General features: G+C 49.5%; 1 protein-coding gene across 1 annotated transcript in view; it reads left to right on the top strand.

Moving 5' to 3' along the window:
• The window catches only part of NDRG1 (N-myc downstream regulated 1), a 44092-nt gene extending 41159 nt beyond the window's left edge, over window positions 1-2933 (top strand). The window contains exon 16 of the mRNA XM_090040682.1: window positions 1043-2933. Coding sequence (XP_089896808.1) covers window positions 1043-1278 — 236 coding nt within the window. The 3' untranslated portion in view covers window positions 1279-2933. The remainder of the gene's footprint in view (window positions 1-1042) is intronic.
• Window positions 2934-14618: the final 11685 nt, after the last annotated feature.

Raw genomic sequence — 14618 nt, 5'->3', positions numbered from 1 at the left:
TGTGTACCCAGTTATAAATATGCATGCAAAATTGTACATACCTTTGTATTATGTGCATATTTCATTCCCTACAGCATGGCTATTTAAACTGAATATTAAAAGTGGAGGAGGAAACTAAACCTTCTGTGAATGCTAGAGTTGGCAGTAAAGCTAGTGCACATTATTTACAGGATGCAGTGTTTATTATCTGTCAGATCTGAATCTGGTTAGACTTCATGTGTTTCAGGGCTTACTATAATTTCATAGACATTAGGGCTGGAAGGGACCTCAGAAGATCGAGTCCAGCCCCCTGCCCAAAGGGCAGGAAGTCAGCTGGGGTCATAGGATCCCAGCAAGATAAGCATCCAGTTTGCTCTTGAAGGTGTTCAATGTGGGTGCTTGAACCACCTCTGGCAGGCTGTTCCAGACCTTGTAAAGAAATTCTTCCTTATGTCCAGCCTGAAACGGTCTTGTAGTAGTTTTATGACTGTTCAACCTCATCATCCCTTGGGTCGCTCTGGTGAACCAGATACTGGTGGTCACCATCAGATCACCCCTGAGCCTGCGCTTTTCCAGACTAAAGAGCCCCATGGCTCTCAGCCTGTTGTCATAAGGTCTGTTTTCCTGACCTCTGATCATGCGCATGACTCTTCTCTGGAGGCTTGTGAAAAGCAAACTTGTGGCATGCAAATCAGAACTGCTGAAATAACAATTAAGCTAATAGCCCAGTCTGCTTTAACCAGTTGCGATTACTGTGTTTGGGGTTGGGGCAGTGTGGGAAGGGCAGGGGTGGCATTTGTAAATATGGTCTGTCCCATTTGTTCAGTGTGTATTCCTTTTTCCTACGTACCTTATAGTTGCACAGCACTGCAGGTTGCTGGAAGACCCAACCCTGCAAACTATCACACCTGCTGAATGTTGCACCCTTTGCATAAAACAAATGTGCTTTAGGTGGTCAGGGTCAAGCTTCATGTTATGAGTGCTGAATTAAAAGCCTAGACTTGCTTTCAAGCACCTTTGAATTGCTTCACAGGAAGTTATTAACACAGAACTCTGCTTTCAGTGCCTTCAGCCAGCATGACCAGACTGATGAGATCCCGTACAGCATCTGGCTCCAGCGTGACCTCTTTGGAAGGACAGAGGAGCAGATCCCATACTGGGGAGGGAACAAGAAGCAGATCTCACACTGGCGAGGGCACCAGGAACCGTTCTCACACAGACACGCGCATTGAGCTCACTCCTAACTCTGCAAACAATGCTGAACAATCCAGCCCCAAGTCCATGGAAGTCTCCTGTTAAATACAGTTTTTAAAAGAAAAAAATATCTGGTTGTAGTCCGAAAAGTTAAACTTCAATGGCTGCCCACTGTGCATTGCAAAACATAACTGGCATTAATCTCAGGCTGTTCTGTGAGATGAACTGTTTTAGAGTTTGATGGGGACCAAAGAAAGTAAGCATCTCAATTGCTAGATCTTTATTTTAATTGATGGTTGCTGCTATTGTGCCCTCCTCCAACTGATGCCAAATTCTAAAGGATATTTGCCAAAAATTCACATGGCTGTAAACATGGTAAATTCCCATTTAACCAAATCTCCTCCTCAAACAAATATTGGAAGCAGATGTGCTCCTGCTTTCTATGTCTCATTTACTCTGAATAAACTGACCCAGTTTGTGGCACAGGTTTTGTTTTTTTTTTTAAATATCAATGAGAAAATCAATGCATTATGGGTGGCTTAGTTACAGCCTCATGTTGAAGCTGGAGTTAACACATTGTACATAGTTTAATCTCCAATCACTGAATAACTCAACTGCATTGTGCATTTTTATAGGCCTTCTAATTCATTAGTACTCCGAGCCCATCTTCTTCCTAAGTACAACTATATGCTACAACAATAGGCAACTTAATGTGACTTCAAGGGAAGCTAAATCTTTCTAAGTTTATTTTTTTTGTATTTCACTTTTTACTTTGAGATTTTAGCTCCACTCTTTTCCCCCTTTTAGTACCTAAAAACCTGCTTAACAAGGTTTAATTTTTGTAAGTCAAGTAGCACTTCCTTTTTGGTGGGATCTTGGATGATGTGGCAGAGGGTTGGCTTGCTTATAATACCTGGAGCAACTGCACAACGGCAATGAATAGTTGTTGGAAGCAGCTTGATTACCACTTCATGTGAGGTTTTCTTGTTTGTTTTTAATCTTTGCAGCTTGAGAGGGTTTTTGTCTAGCAGAAGTGTAATAATTCTGTGATAAAGCCAGTTCCAGCTGTTCTAGATCCAGAAAGATGAACTGTGGGATGGCTTGTAATTATTGTACATTCCACGGCCACTAATTACTGGAGGGTTTTTTTTTAATTTCTGATTAGAACTTATTGGTGCTGAAAAGTACAGTCCAACGTGGTGGAAGGGGCAACACTGTAACTGAGAAATCTAGTGGTTAATGACTGTAAATCTAGTGACGTGCTGATTTCTGCATCTCTTAACGTAACCTACTGATAGCTCTCAGGTTACGTTCTTTTGAAAGTTAGTGGGTTTGGTATCTATCAACTACCCACTTTTTTTTTTTTTTTTTTTTTTTTCCCTAGGTGTTGGATGTTCTTCAGTCTATCTTTTTTTCCTTCCATTCCTGTATTTGGACAGGTTTTCACTTGCTTGGTATGCATTTGCTACATCACAATTATTACATAGACATGAAAATTCAGATACTGAGCAATTAAATAGCAAGTGGTAATACTTTAATACACTTAAATATTTTGGGTTGCTCTCCATGTTCAGAAGAATGCAGTTTAGGTTACTTCACATTTAACTAACACTTTTGTGCAGAATTTCCATAATGGCTTGTTAGGAGGAACAGGCAAATTTTTAAAGAGCGAATAAAGCTACTGTGTAAAGTCTATCCAGAAAAGTTTCTTAATGAAGTATTTGTATTTATTTAAAAAAAATAAATAAATTTGTAACTTTGCAATGTCTTGTGTCTTCATCCTGCATCTCGAGCACAGCTGTCTTCCAAGACGAGTGAACTCTTCTGTGCGTTTTCTCCATGCTTCTTCTCTGGCTATGTTGTACAGCGCTTGCTCTGACCAATCCCTCAGTTCAGTGTGTATAGTGTAGGCAGGTGATGTATTGCATGCTTCCACTTCTGTACTGCAGGGAGGCAGGAGAGTGGTGGGGATCCCTCGTCTCTTCTGCTCCCTCAAGAACTTCTCTCCCTTGGGTAAGGGTAGAAGAACCTGTGCTCCTGCTCGCGACCTGAAGGGTTCTTCAGCCCCTCTCAGTACCTAGGGGCACATCTACGTGTGCTGCTGCAAATTGTGACACCAATGCTACTGTGCAATACAGTGAGAAACAACCCATGCGGCACCAAAAGCGTGCAGTCTGGTAGACTTGCCCTAGGAGCAGTAATGACGCGAGGCAGCATTTTAAGTCATCCTCACTTTTTTTTTTTTTTTTTTTTCCTGCTCTCCTAAATGAACGCTTTTCCCTCTCTCCTGTTCCATCTAATCCATAAGAATTGCCATTTACTGGGTTAGACTGTAGGCCTGTCAAGCCTAGTATCCCATGTCACTGGGAGAGAGCAGGGTATGTAGAGACTTTTTTCCACTTGCTGCTCCTCTCCCACTTCTAGCTTCCAGTATTCAGTACCCATTATCTAATGGTGGAGCTTGCATGAGCTTGATTCTTCACCCTATGTGGCATCCTACCCCTTCCCTGGCGGTGCAGAAGTCCTGTTATCCAAATGCGTGGGAGCCATGGGACCTCTCTGCTGGCTGTGCTGTATGTATTGGCACTTCTAGCTGCCTATGATGGAAGTATTCAAAATCATGTTAACCTTCCCAGGAGCACTGATGTTGCAGAGTAATCGCCCTTCTAAAAAATGGGTGAACTGAGAAGGAGGTTAAACTGCTTGGCCAGCAAGTTCCCTTGAGTGAAGTTGAGTAGGATGCAGTCCCTTTTCTGTGCCTTCACATCCAGGACACCGGCATCCTCCCGCCTTCACCTGCAAAGAGCACTGTGCGTTTGGCAGAGCTCAACGGCAGCATCGTCCAGGTTCCTTTTAAGCCTTTTCATGTTGCATCGAAAATCATAAAACCTGGGGAGGGGTTGTATGTTTTGTTTTTGTTTTGTTTTTAGTACCAATGCATACACAGCTCTAATTCAAGCTAATGGGAATTGCATCTGTTTTCCTAGGATGCTGACCTTCAGCATGTATTTAACGCCTTTATGCTTGGTTATCTGTACTACAGAAAATACTTGGACTGGAGTTGTGCGCTGCCCCACCCCACCCTGGACTGCCATGCCCTGTTCAGCAACGGGGTTCAAAGTTGATACATTTAGGGGAGGGCTGGGGGAGCTAGGACAGTACCACTTGAGTTCACTGCACAAAAACTGCTAGGAGAACTGAGGCAGATTAATAGAAGTGCACAGATGCCTGATTTGGATAAAGGGAGCTTAGCAAGTACAAGTGGTATAAATTGAACTGTCCTTACAAGGGAAGCAATTGAAGGGATCAGAATTTCCAGGAAGAAGTGGATTTGCAGCTTTTCTCTGACTTTAATTTGGACCTGCCTGGTTGCCTTCTATGATGAGATGGTGGTCTCTGTGGATGTGGTTTAGCTTGATTTTTAGCAAGGGGTTTTGGTTGTAGCCATGTTGGTCTAAGGGCACAGACAGATAATGTTCTTTGGGTAGATGTGATATTTTTTTATTAGACCAACTGAGTAGTTGGAAAAAAGTTCTTAGCAAGTTTTTGGGCAAAGTCGCCCTTTGTGAGGCATAGGGAATCTCGGCTGAGACTGATGAGACTTCCTTTGCCTGACAAAGGGTGACTGAGCCTGAAACCTTGCTAAGAACTTTTTTCCAACTACTCAGTTGGTCTAATAGATGAGAGTTGTTTTTTTTTAATGTTTTGTTTGGTTTTGTTTTGGTTTATTTGGTTTTCTGTTGTGTGTTTTTTTTTTTTTTTAAGCAAGGCTTTTGATATGGTCTCCCACAAGGCTCTCACAGGCGAGCTAAGGAAGTACAGGCTCAATGGACTGTAAGATGCATAGAAAACTGGCTGGAGCTTTGGGCTCGGAGGATAGTAATCAATGGCTTGATGTCCAGTTGGCAGCCAGTGTTATGTGGAGTGCCCCAGGGCTCACTCCTGGGACTGGTTTTGTTCAATATCTGTGTCAATGACCTGAAAGGTGGCATAGTTTGCAGATGATACCAAGGGGGTGGGGGAGTAGTAGATATGCTGGGGGGGTAGGTCTTGGATTCAGAGTGACCTAAACAAATTGGAGGACTGGGCTGAAAGAAATCTCATGAGGTTCAACAAGGCCAAGTGCTATGCACCGATGACTGGCTGGGCAACAGCTCTGCAGAAAAGGACCTGGGGTTACAGTGGACAATAAGCTGAATATAAGCCAGCAGTGTGCCCTTGTTATCAAGAAGGCTAATAGCATACTGGACTGCACTGGTAGGTGTTAGCAGTAGGTCAAGGGAAGTGATTATTCCCCTCTCTATTCAGCACTGGTGAGGCCACATCTGGAGTCCTGTATTCAGTTTTGGGCCCCCCACTACAGAAACTATGTGGAGAAATTTGGAGGGAGTCCAGTGAAGGGCAAAAAAAAATTGTTTGGGACTGGGCAATGACTTGAGAGGAAAGGCTAAGGGGACTGGACTTATTTAGCCTGCAGAAAAAAAGACTTGGTGCAGGATTTAATAGCAACCTTCAACTACCTGAAGGGAGTTCAGAAGAGGATGGAGCTGGTCTGTTCTCAGTGGTGGCAGGTGCACAACAAGGAGCAATGGGCTCAAGTTGCAGTAAGGCAAATTTAGCTTGGATATTAGGAAGAAGTTTCACACTAGGATGCGTATAAAACACTGGAACAGGTTACCCAGAGACCTGGTGGACTCCCCATCCTTGTAGGTTTTTTAAGACCTGGGTAGACGACGCCTGGGCTAGGATGATCTAGCTGGGGCTGGTCCTGCTTTGAGCGGGGGGCTGGACAAGATGTGACCTCCTGAGGCCCCTTTCATCCTTAACTTCCTATGACAATATGACCTCCGTCTGCCCCCACCACTCCTCCTTCAGCTGTCTCCCCTAAATTCAGAACCATTGAATGGGGGGGGATACCCTCCTGGCATGTCACAGCAAGGGTTTTGACAAACCCCGACTGTGAAGCTATGTAACCAGGGTTGCCTGAAACAGCAGCGGAAATCCTTGAGAGGAGCTTGACTGAAATTCCCTCTTGGCTCTGCTGGCAGGGGGAACGTGCACCAAAAGAAAAGTGCAGCAGATCATTGTTTTCTTAACTGCCGCAGGCCACGGTCAGCCTGTTAAGCAGTTCATTTTTCTCGCTGGAGAAGAACAGGAAGCCATCCAATCCCTCTGGCTGTGCAAAGGGACCTGCTGGCACTTCCTGTGTAGCTTGTGGTCGCCAGGACTAGTGCACGGGAGGTTCTGGCAAGGAACGAGGTGTCCCACGCAACCAGCCGGCTGCCTGCAGTACTAGGGAACAGCATCTTTGTAGGCTGCAATTAAACACGAAGGTGCTGCTCAGGCTAGGGCTAAACTTTTCCAGCTCCTCAATCAGTCCCTATGAATCCTCCTCTCCTTACAGCTTGTATTGCATTCGGTCGCTCTGCCTCACTTGGACCCACGGTTCACCTGGTGCCTCTAGGCTGTGCAGCTGCAAGGGTCATGGCTGATTGGGCAGGCCTTGGCATGGCTGTGCTGGATCCTGGTCTGAGATACCTATTGCAATTCTCCATGTTAAAAGCTTCAGCACCTCCTAGAGCAGCAGTCACCAACCTGGGAATCCCGATCTACAGGTGGATCCCAGAGCCTCTCTTGGTAGATCCTGGGCCTAGGGGCCGACTAGGTATGCATATGCACACCCACCACCCCCTGCCACTATCCAAACCTGCAGATGAATGTCAACCGCCATCCCCTGCCCCAGGCTATGGGCATCTGCTGTACAAAGGGGGTACTAGATGTCTGCACAGCTTTCCCCTCTCCCCTGGCTCACAGCTGCTCCAAGCACAGCAGAAGAGGGGGTGTGCTGCTGCCACTGCCCTTCCCCTGAACGCAGGAGGCCACACTGCTGCTGAATCCACCCAGCCTGAGGCCACAACCAGGGCACTCATCTAGATGTGGCTCTTGTGGTCCCCAGCTGCACTGAGTGGGAGAGCACAGTTGTGGGGAAAGCTGCTTGCTTTGCTCCCCACAATTGTAACCCTCTTTGTGTTGGGGTACTGTTTTGCAGCCAGAGAGCATCTGCCGCAGCGCTGGACAGACTTTCAGGAGGCTTTGTTGTTGTCCGTGCGCCATGCACGTGGACAGGCTGTGACCTGGGCTTGCGTTGCCACACTCTGCTTTACGCTGTGAAACATCACCGCCATTCTCTCTACAGAAGAGGGGCCCTTCTCCAGAAGAGCTGTCGCTGCCGCGGTAGGCACAATTTTAACTTCTGTAGTGCAAGTTGAGCTTTTCCACCAAACCAAGCAGAGGCTCTGAGTTGAACTCTCAGGCATCATCTTTAACTCCAAGAAAGAGGGTAAAGATGTATTTAAGAGTGCAGATTCCCCTCATTCAGCCATAGTCCCACAGCATTTCTAGTTATCCTATTATTTAAGGAGTACAGCTGACAACCTGTGTTTAATTCTAATTCTTCACAAATCAGTACAGAAACTATCATGGAAAATTGGGGTTGGAAGGGATCTCAGGAGATCATCTAGTGCAATCCCCTGTTCAAAGCAGATCCAGCCCCATCTAGATCATCCCAGTCAGGGCTTTGTCTACCTAGGTCTTAAAAACCTTCAAGGATGGAGATCCCACCACCTCTCTGAGTAACCTGTTCCAGTGTTTTACCACCCTCCTAGTGAGACAATTCTTCCTAATATCTAACCTAAACTTCCCTTGCTGCAACTTGAGCCCATTGCTCCTTGCTCTGTCATCTGCCCTCACCGAGAGCAGTCCAGCTCCATCCTCTTTGGACCTTCCTTCTGGTAAAGTTTGCTATTAAATCCTCTCCATCTCCTCTCCAAACTAAGTAAGCCCAGTTCCCACAGCCTCTCCTCATAAATCATGTCCCCCAGCCCCTGTGCCATTTCCATTGTTCTCTGCTGGACTCTCTCCAACTTGCCCCCACATCCTCTCTATAGTGGGGGCCCCAAAACTGGACACTGCACTCCAGATGTGGCCTCACCAGTGCAAAATAGAGAGGAATAATCACTTCCCTCTTCCTGCACATTGGGATGGTTTAACGTTCCTGTGCCCCCAGTAAGGTTTCTTTAAAGTACAGCCAGCTCTCCTGGACTGCTCTCCCTGTCAGACTGGCTTCCCAGGGGATCCTGACCATGATTTCTCTGACCGAGTCGAAGTCCGCTTTTCTGAAGTCCAGGGTCCTCACTGTGTTGCTTTCCATCCTTCCTTTCCTCAGGATCCTGAACTCAATCATCTCGTGGTTGCTGCTGCCTGAGTTGCCATTCACTACTATATTCCCCACCAATTCTTCCCTGTTTGTGAACAGCAGGTCAAGAAGAGCACGGCCCCTGTGAGCGTCTTCAACACTTGCACCCAGAAGTAGTCCCCAACTCTCCAGAAACTTCCTGGCTTGCCTGCGCACTGCTGTGTTGCCCTCCCAGCAGATGTCAGGGTGATTGGAGTCCCCCTATGAGAACCAGGGCTTGTGATCTGAAAACTTCTGCTAGCTGATTGAAGAAAGCCTCATCCACCACTTCCTCCTGGTGGTCTATCACAGACCCCCACCGCAACAACACCCTTGTTGCTCTTCGCTCTGACCTTCATAGATTCATAGTTAGTAGGGTCGGAAGGGACCTGAGCAGATCATCTAGTCCGACCCCCTGCCATGGCAGGAAAGAGTACTGGGGTCAAAGGACCCCAGCAAGGTGTTCATCTAGCCTCCTCTTAAAGACCCCCAGGGCAGGAGCCTGCACCACTTCTCTTGGAAGTTGGTTCCAGACCCTAGCCGCCCTGACCGTGAAGTTGCACCTCTTGATGTCTAGCCTAAATCTATCCTCTGCCAGCTTGTGACGGTTATTCCTGGTCACTCCTGGCGGTGCTCGGGGGAACAGGGACTCCCCCAGTGCCTGCTGGTCCCCCCTGACTAGTTTATAACAGGCCACAAGATCCCCCCTCAGCCTTCTCTTGTGGAGGCTGAACAGGTTCAGGTCCCATAGCCTCTCCTCATAGGGCTTACCCTGCTGCCCCCGATCATGCAAGTGGCCTCCTCTGGACCCTCTCCATGCTGTCCACATCCCTCCTGATGTGTGGCGCCCAGAACTGGATGCAGTACTCCAGCTGTGGCCTGGCCAGTGCCGCATAGAGGGGGAGGATCACCTCTTCGGACCTGCTCGAGATGCATCTGTGGATGCATGCCAAGGTGCGGTTGGCCTTCCTGACTGCCTCCCCACACTGCCAGCCCATGTTCATCTTGGAGTCAGTGATGACTCCCAGATCCTTTCCTGCCTCAGCACTGATGAGAAGGGAGTTCCCCAGCCTCTAGGTATGCTGCTGGCTCTTCCTCCCCAGGTGCAGCACCTTGCACTTGTCAGTGTTGAATCCCATCCTATTCTCGTCCACCCACCCCTGTAACCTGTCTAGGTCCTATTGCATCCTATTCCTCCCTTCTAGCATGCCCACATCCCCCCACACATCTTAGTGTCATCAGCAAATTTGAATAGGGTGCTTTTTACCCCCTCATCAAAGTCACTGATAAAGATGTTGAACAATGTGGGCCCAAGGACCAAGCCCTGGGGGACCCCACTGCCCACATCTCTCCAGGTCAAAAATGACCCATCCACCACCACCCTCTGGGTACGGCCCTCCAGCCAGTTGGCGACCCATTTGACTGTGTAGGTGTCGACACCACAGTCCCCCAGTTTCTTAATGAGAACGGGGTAAGAGACAGTGTCGAAGGCCTTCCGAAAGTCCAGGAAGACAATGTCCTCTGCTACCCCTGCATCTAAGGATTTGGTGACCTGGTCATAGAAGGCCACCAGGTTGGTCTGACAGGACCTGCTTCAAATGAACCCGTGTTGGTTGCCCCTAAGCATAATCTCCCCTGCTGGCCCATCATGGATGTGGCCCCTCAAGGACATGTGCCAGAATAATTCTCTCAAAAAGCTTACCCAGGATCGAGATAAGACTGACTGGCCTAAAGTTTTCTGGGTCCTCCTTCCTCCCTTTTTTGAAAATGGGAACCATGTTGGGCCTCTTCCAGTCCTCTGGCACCACACCAGAGCACCATGTGTGATTCATAAAGCCATGCCAGGGGTCCCGCAATGACCTCAGCTAATTCCCTCAGCACTCCGGGGTGGAGATCATCTGGACCAGCTGATTTAAATACATCACCGTCTCCCTCCATGACTAAGGAGGACTCTGGGACCTCCTGCTCTGCCCAGTCAGGGGCATGGACCAAGGTGGTCAAGGGCCCGAAGGCCCGCCACACCAAGGCCCCTCCCTCGCCGGAGCTTAGCAACAGGTTCGCACCTCTTGCAGCCCCAGCAGAGCCTGCTCAGTTGCTGGCTCCTGCAGGCAACCCAGGCTCAACCACAGCTACTGCCCCCGCTCTCCCCAAGACAAAGCGAAGGGTGTTTGTTGTGGGAGACTCCATCCTGCGGGGCACTGAGGGGGCAATCTGCCGCCCCGACCCCTTAGCCTAGGAAGTCTGCTGCTTCCCCGGGGCCCACATCCGAGACATTGCGGAGAGGATCCCACAGCTCCTCCGGCCCACAGACCACTACTCCATGCTCCTTATTCACGTGGGCACCGATGACACGGCTTGGAGCACCCCCAGCCAGGTCATGAGGCGCTACAGGGAGTTGGGAGCGGGGCTTAGGGGTCTGGGAGCTCAGGTGGTGTTTTTGTCGATCCTCCCAGTCTCGGGCTATGGGCTGAGGTGGGAGAGGAGGATCCATGCAGTGAACCAAAGACTGCGGAGCTGGTGTCATCAGGAAGGCCTTGGCTTCCATGACCACAGCCAGCTCTTTGGTGAGAGAAGCAGCGAGCTGCTGGGAAGAGATGGCCTCCACCTCTCTTCCCTGGGGAGGAGGCTCTTCTCAGCCAGGCTGGCTGACCTGCTCCACTGGGCTTTAAACTAAGCCCGCTGGAGGATGGGGGGACTACTGCCACTGCTGGCCCGCTGAGCAACCCTTGCAAAGCCAGCAGACCAAGGCACTTAAGGGAGCCCACCCCTGCCCCAGCCCTGGCACAATCTGTGGGCAAGGCAAGAGCCCCTAAAGGAACACTTGCCTGCCTGTACACTAATGCCAGGAGCCTGGGCAACAAGCAGAAGGAGCTCATCCTCCTGCTCAGTGCAAAGAATTATGACGTCATTGGGATAACGGAGACCTGGTGGGACTCCACCCATGACTGGACCACAGGTATAGAGGGCTATACCCTGTACAGGAGGGATCGTGTTGACAAAAGGGGCGGGGGTGTAGCTCTCTATGTGAAGGAAAGCTACATGTCCCTGCAAGCTGATGTTGGCGACCGGCATGGACAGCTAGAGACCCTCTGGGTAAAAATTCATGGGAAAAATGGCACAGGGGACACAACGGTGGGAGTCTACTACAGACCTCCCACTCAAAGTCCCGAGCTTGACCAGGAGTTCACCCGGGAACTGACTGAGGCCGCTTGCTCCAGGACCTTGGTTGTCATGGGTGACTTCAATTACACGGACATCTCCTGGGAAGATCACTCAGCCAAATCTGAGCGGTTGCAAAGCTTTCTCTCATGCGTGGATGACCTCTACCTGACTCAAGAAGTCTATGGGCCAATGAGAGGCAAAGTGCTGCTCAACCTGGTACTGGCTATGGGGGACAACCTAATCGGCGACCTAGTGATCGATGGGAAGCTGGGTGACAGCAACCACGAGCTGATCACCTTCACCATCCGCCGTAAAGCTGGCAAGTCAGTCAGCAACACAGAAGTCCTTGACTTCAGAAAAGCCGACTTTGACAAGCTCAAGAGGCTTGTCAGTCAGGCCCTCAGGGACCATGACCCCAGGGAGATGGGAGTTCAAGAAGAGTGGTTGCTTCTCAAGGAAGCGATCCTCAATGCACAAGCTAAATCTATTCCAACATGGAGGAAAGGCAGCAAGAAGGCACAGCAGCCCTCCTGGCTCTCTAGGGACCTAGTGAACCTCCTGCGGCTAAAAAGGAAAGCCTACAAAGGATGGAGGACGGGATTCACCTCCAAGGAGAATTATTCTGCACTGGTCCGGTCCTGCAGGGAGCAAACCAGAAAAGCCAAGGCTGCAACTGAACTCCAACTAGCTTCAAGCATCAAGGACAACAAAAAGTCCTTTTTCAGATATGTGGGGAGCCGTAGGAAAAGCAAGGGCTATGTTGGACCCCTGCTAAACCAGATGGGGCAACTGACAACTGATGCCCAGGAAAAAGCCAACCTATTAAATAGGTACTTTGCGTCAGTCTTTCATCAGTCCCATGGGGCGCCCATGCCTGCTATGGGACAGGGAAATCTGGGTGAGGGGGATCCCCTACCCTCCGTCAATGCTGACCTCGTGAAGGAACACCTTGAGAAGCTGGATACCTTCAAGTCAGCCGGCCCTGACAATCTGCACCCCAAGGTACTCAAGGAGCTGGCGAGCGTCATAGCCCAGCCCCTGGCACGGATCTTTGAAAACTCCTGGTGCTCTGGTGTAGTGCCCGAAGACTGGAAGAAGGCCAATGTGGTGCCTATTTTCAAGAAAGGGAGGAGAGTGGATCCAGCTAACTACAGGCCCATTAGCCTGACTTCTATCCTGGGGAAGATCTTAGAAAAGTTTATTAAGGAGGCCATCCTTGATGGACTGGCCCAGGCTAACATCCTAAGGGATAGCCAGCATGGGTTTGTTGTGGGTAGGTCTTGTTTGACCAATCTCATTTCCTTCTACGACCAGGTGACTTATCACCTGGACAGGGGAGAAGAGATTGATGTCATATATCTTAACTTCAAAAAAGCCTTTGATCTGGTATCCCATGATCACCTCTTGGCCAAACTGGCCAGTTGTGGCCTTGGCTCCACCACAATCCACTGGCTGGGAAATTGGCTCCGTGGTCGGACCCAGAGGGTTTTAATCGATGGCAGTCACTCATCGTGGTGCCCTGTGAGCAGTGGGGTCCCTCAAGGCTCTGTCCTGGGACCTATCCTGTTCAAGATCTTCATTAATGATGTGGACATTGGAGTCAGGAGTGGACTGGCCAAGTTCGCCGATGACACCAAACTTTGGGGCAAAGCATCCACGCCAGAAGATAGACGGGTGATCCAGGCTGACCTGGACAAGCTCAGCAAACGGGCGGATAAGAACCTGATGGTGTTTAACACCGAAAAGTGCAAGGTTCTCCACCTTGGGAGGAAAAACCTGCAGCATCCTTATAGGCTCGGCAGTGTTACGTTGGCTAGCACTATGGACGAAAGAGACTTGGGAGTCATCACTGACCACAAGATGAACATGAGCCTGCAATGTGATGCTGCGGCTAGTAAAGCGACCAAAATGTTGGCTTGCATCCATAGATGCTTCTCAAGCAAATCCCTTGATGTCCTTCTCCCCCTGTACTCGGCCTTGGTGAGGCCGCAGCTGGAGCACTGTGTCCAGTTTTGGGCTCCACAATTCAAAAAGGATGTGGAGAGCCACGCGCATGATCAGAGGTCAGGAAAACAGACCTTACGATGACAGGCTGAGAGCCATGGGACTCTTTAGCCTGGAAAAGCATAGGCTCAGGGGTGATCTGATGGCCACCGATAAGTTTATCAGGAGTGACCACCAGGATCTGGGGGAACGTTTGTTCACCAGAGCGCCCCAAGGGATGATGAGGTTGAACAGTCACAAACTCCTGCAAGACCGTTTCAGGCTGGACATAAGGAAGAATTTCTTTACTGTCCAAGGTCTGGAACAGTCTGCCAGCGGAGGTGGTTCAAGCATCTACATTGAACACCTTCAAGAGCAAATTGGATGCTTATCTTGCTGGAATCCTATGACCGCAGCTGACTTCCTGCCCCTTGGGTGGGGGGCTGGACTCGATGATCTCCCGAGGTCCCTTCCAGCCTTAATTTCTATGAAATCTATGAAATCCAGTCCCTCCAGAAGTTCCCTAACTAGATCCTCCCTGACCCTGGGTGTGCCTCCCCTGGGGCCTGAGGTGGTCCCGGTGCGGGGGCTGATCCAGTCCCTGCTCAGGAAAATGGAGGCAAAGAAGTCGTTAAATAGGTTAGCTTTGTCATCTGGCGTGACGACCAGATTTCCTAGTATGTCTTGCAGGGGCCCCACGTTACCCGGTACTTTCTTTTTGTCTCCTATTGTATTTAAAAAAGGACTTCTTGTCCTTGATCTGGGTTGCTAGTCCCAGTTCCATCTCTGCTTTGGCCTTCCTGACCGCCCCACTGTAGTCCCAAGCAACCGAGGTATAGTCCTCCCTGGTGATGACCCCTCCCTTCCATTGGGTGTACGCCTCCCTTTTAGCTAGGTGATGTTCCTGGATGTTTTGCTGAGCCATGGGGGCTTTTGCATCCTCCTGCCTCCTTTGATCTGTGTTGCAATTACCTCCCTTTGGGCTTGGAGGATCATCTTCTTAAGGAACGACGACTCTTCTTGGACACCTGGCTCCCCTCCCCTCCGGGACCTCAGTGCCTCCCCG

The sequence above is a fragment of the Crocodylus siamensis genome, chromosome 3 (genome assembly GCF_052110815.1).
Source record: "Crocodylus siamensis isolate JL-2025a chromosome 3, ASM5211081v1, whole genome shotgun sequence".
Classification (NCBI taxonomy): domain Eukaryota; kingdom Metazoa; phylum Chordata; order Crocodylia; family Crocodylidae; genus Crocodylus; species Crocodylus siamensis.
Note: the sequence above shows the minus strand (reverse complement) of the source record. Positions and strands in the feature narration are given on the sequence as shown.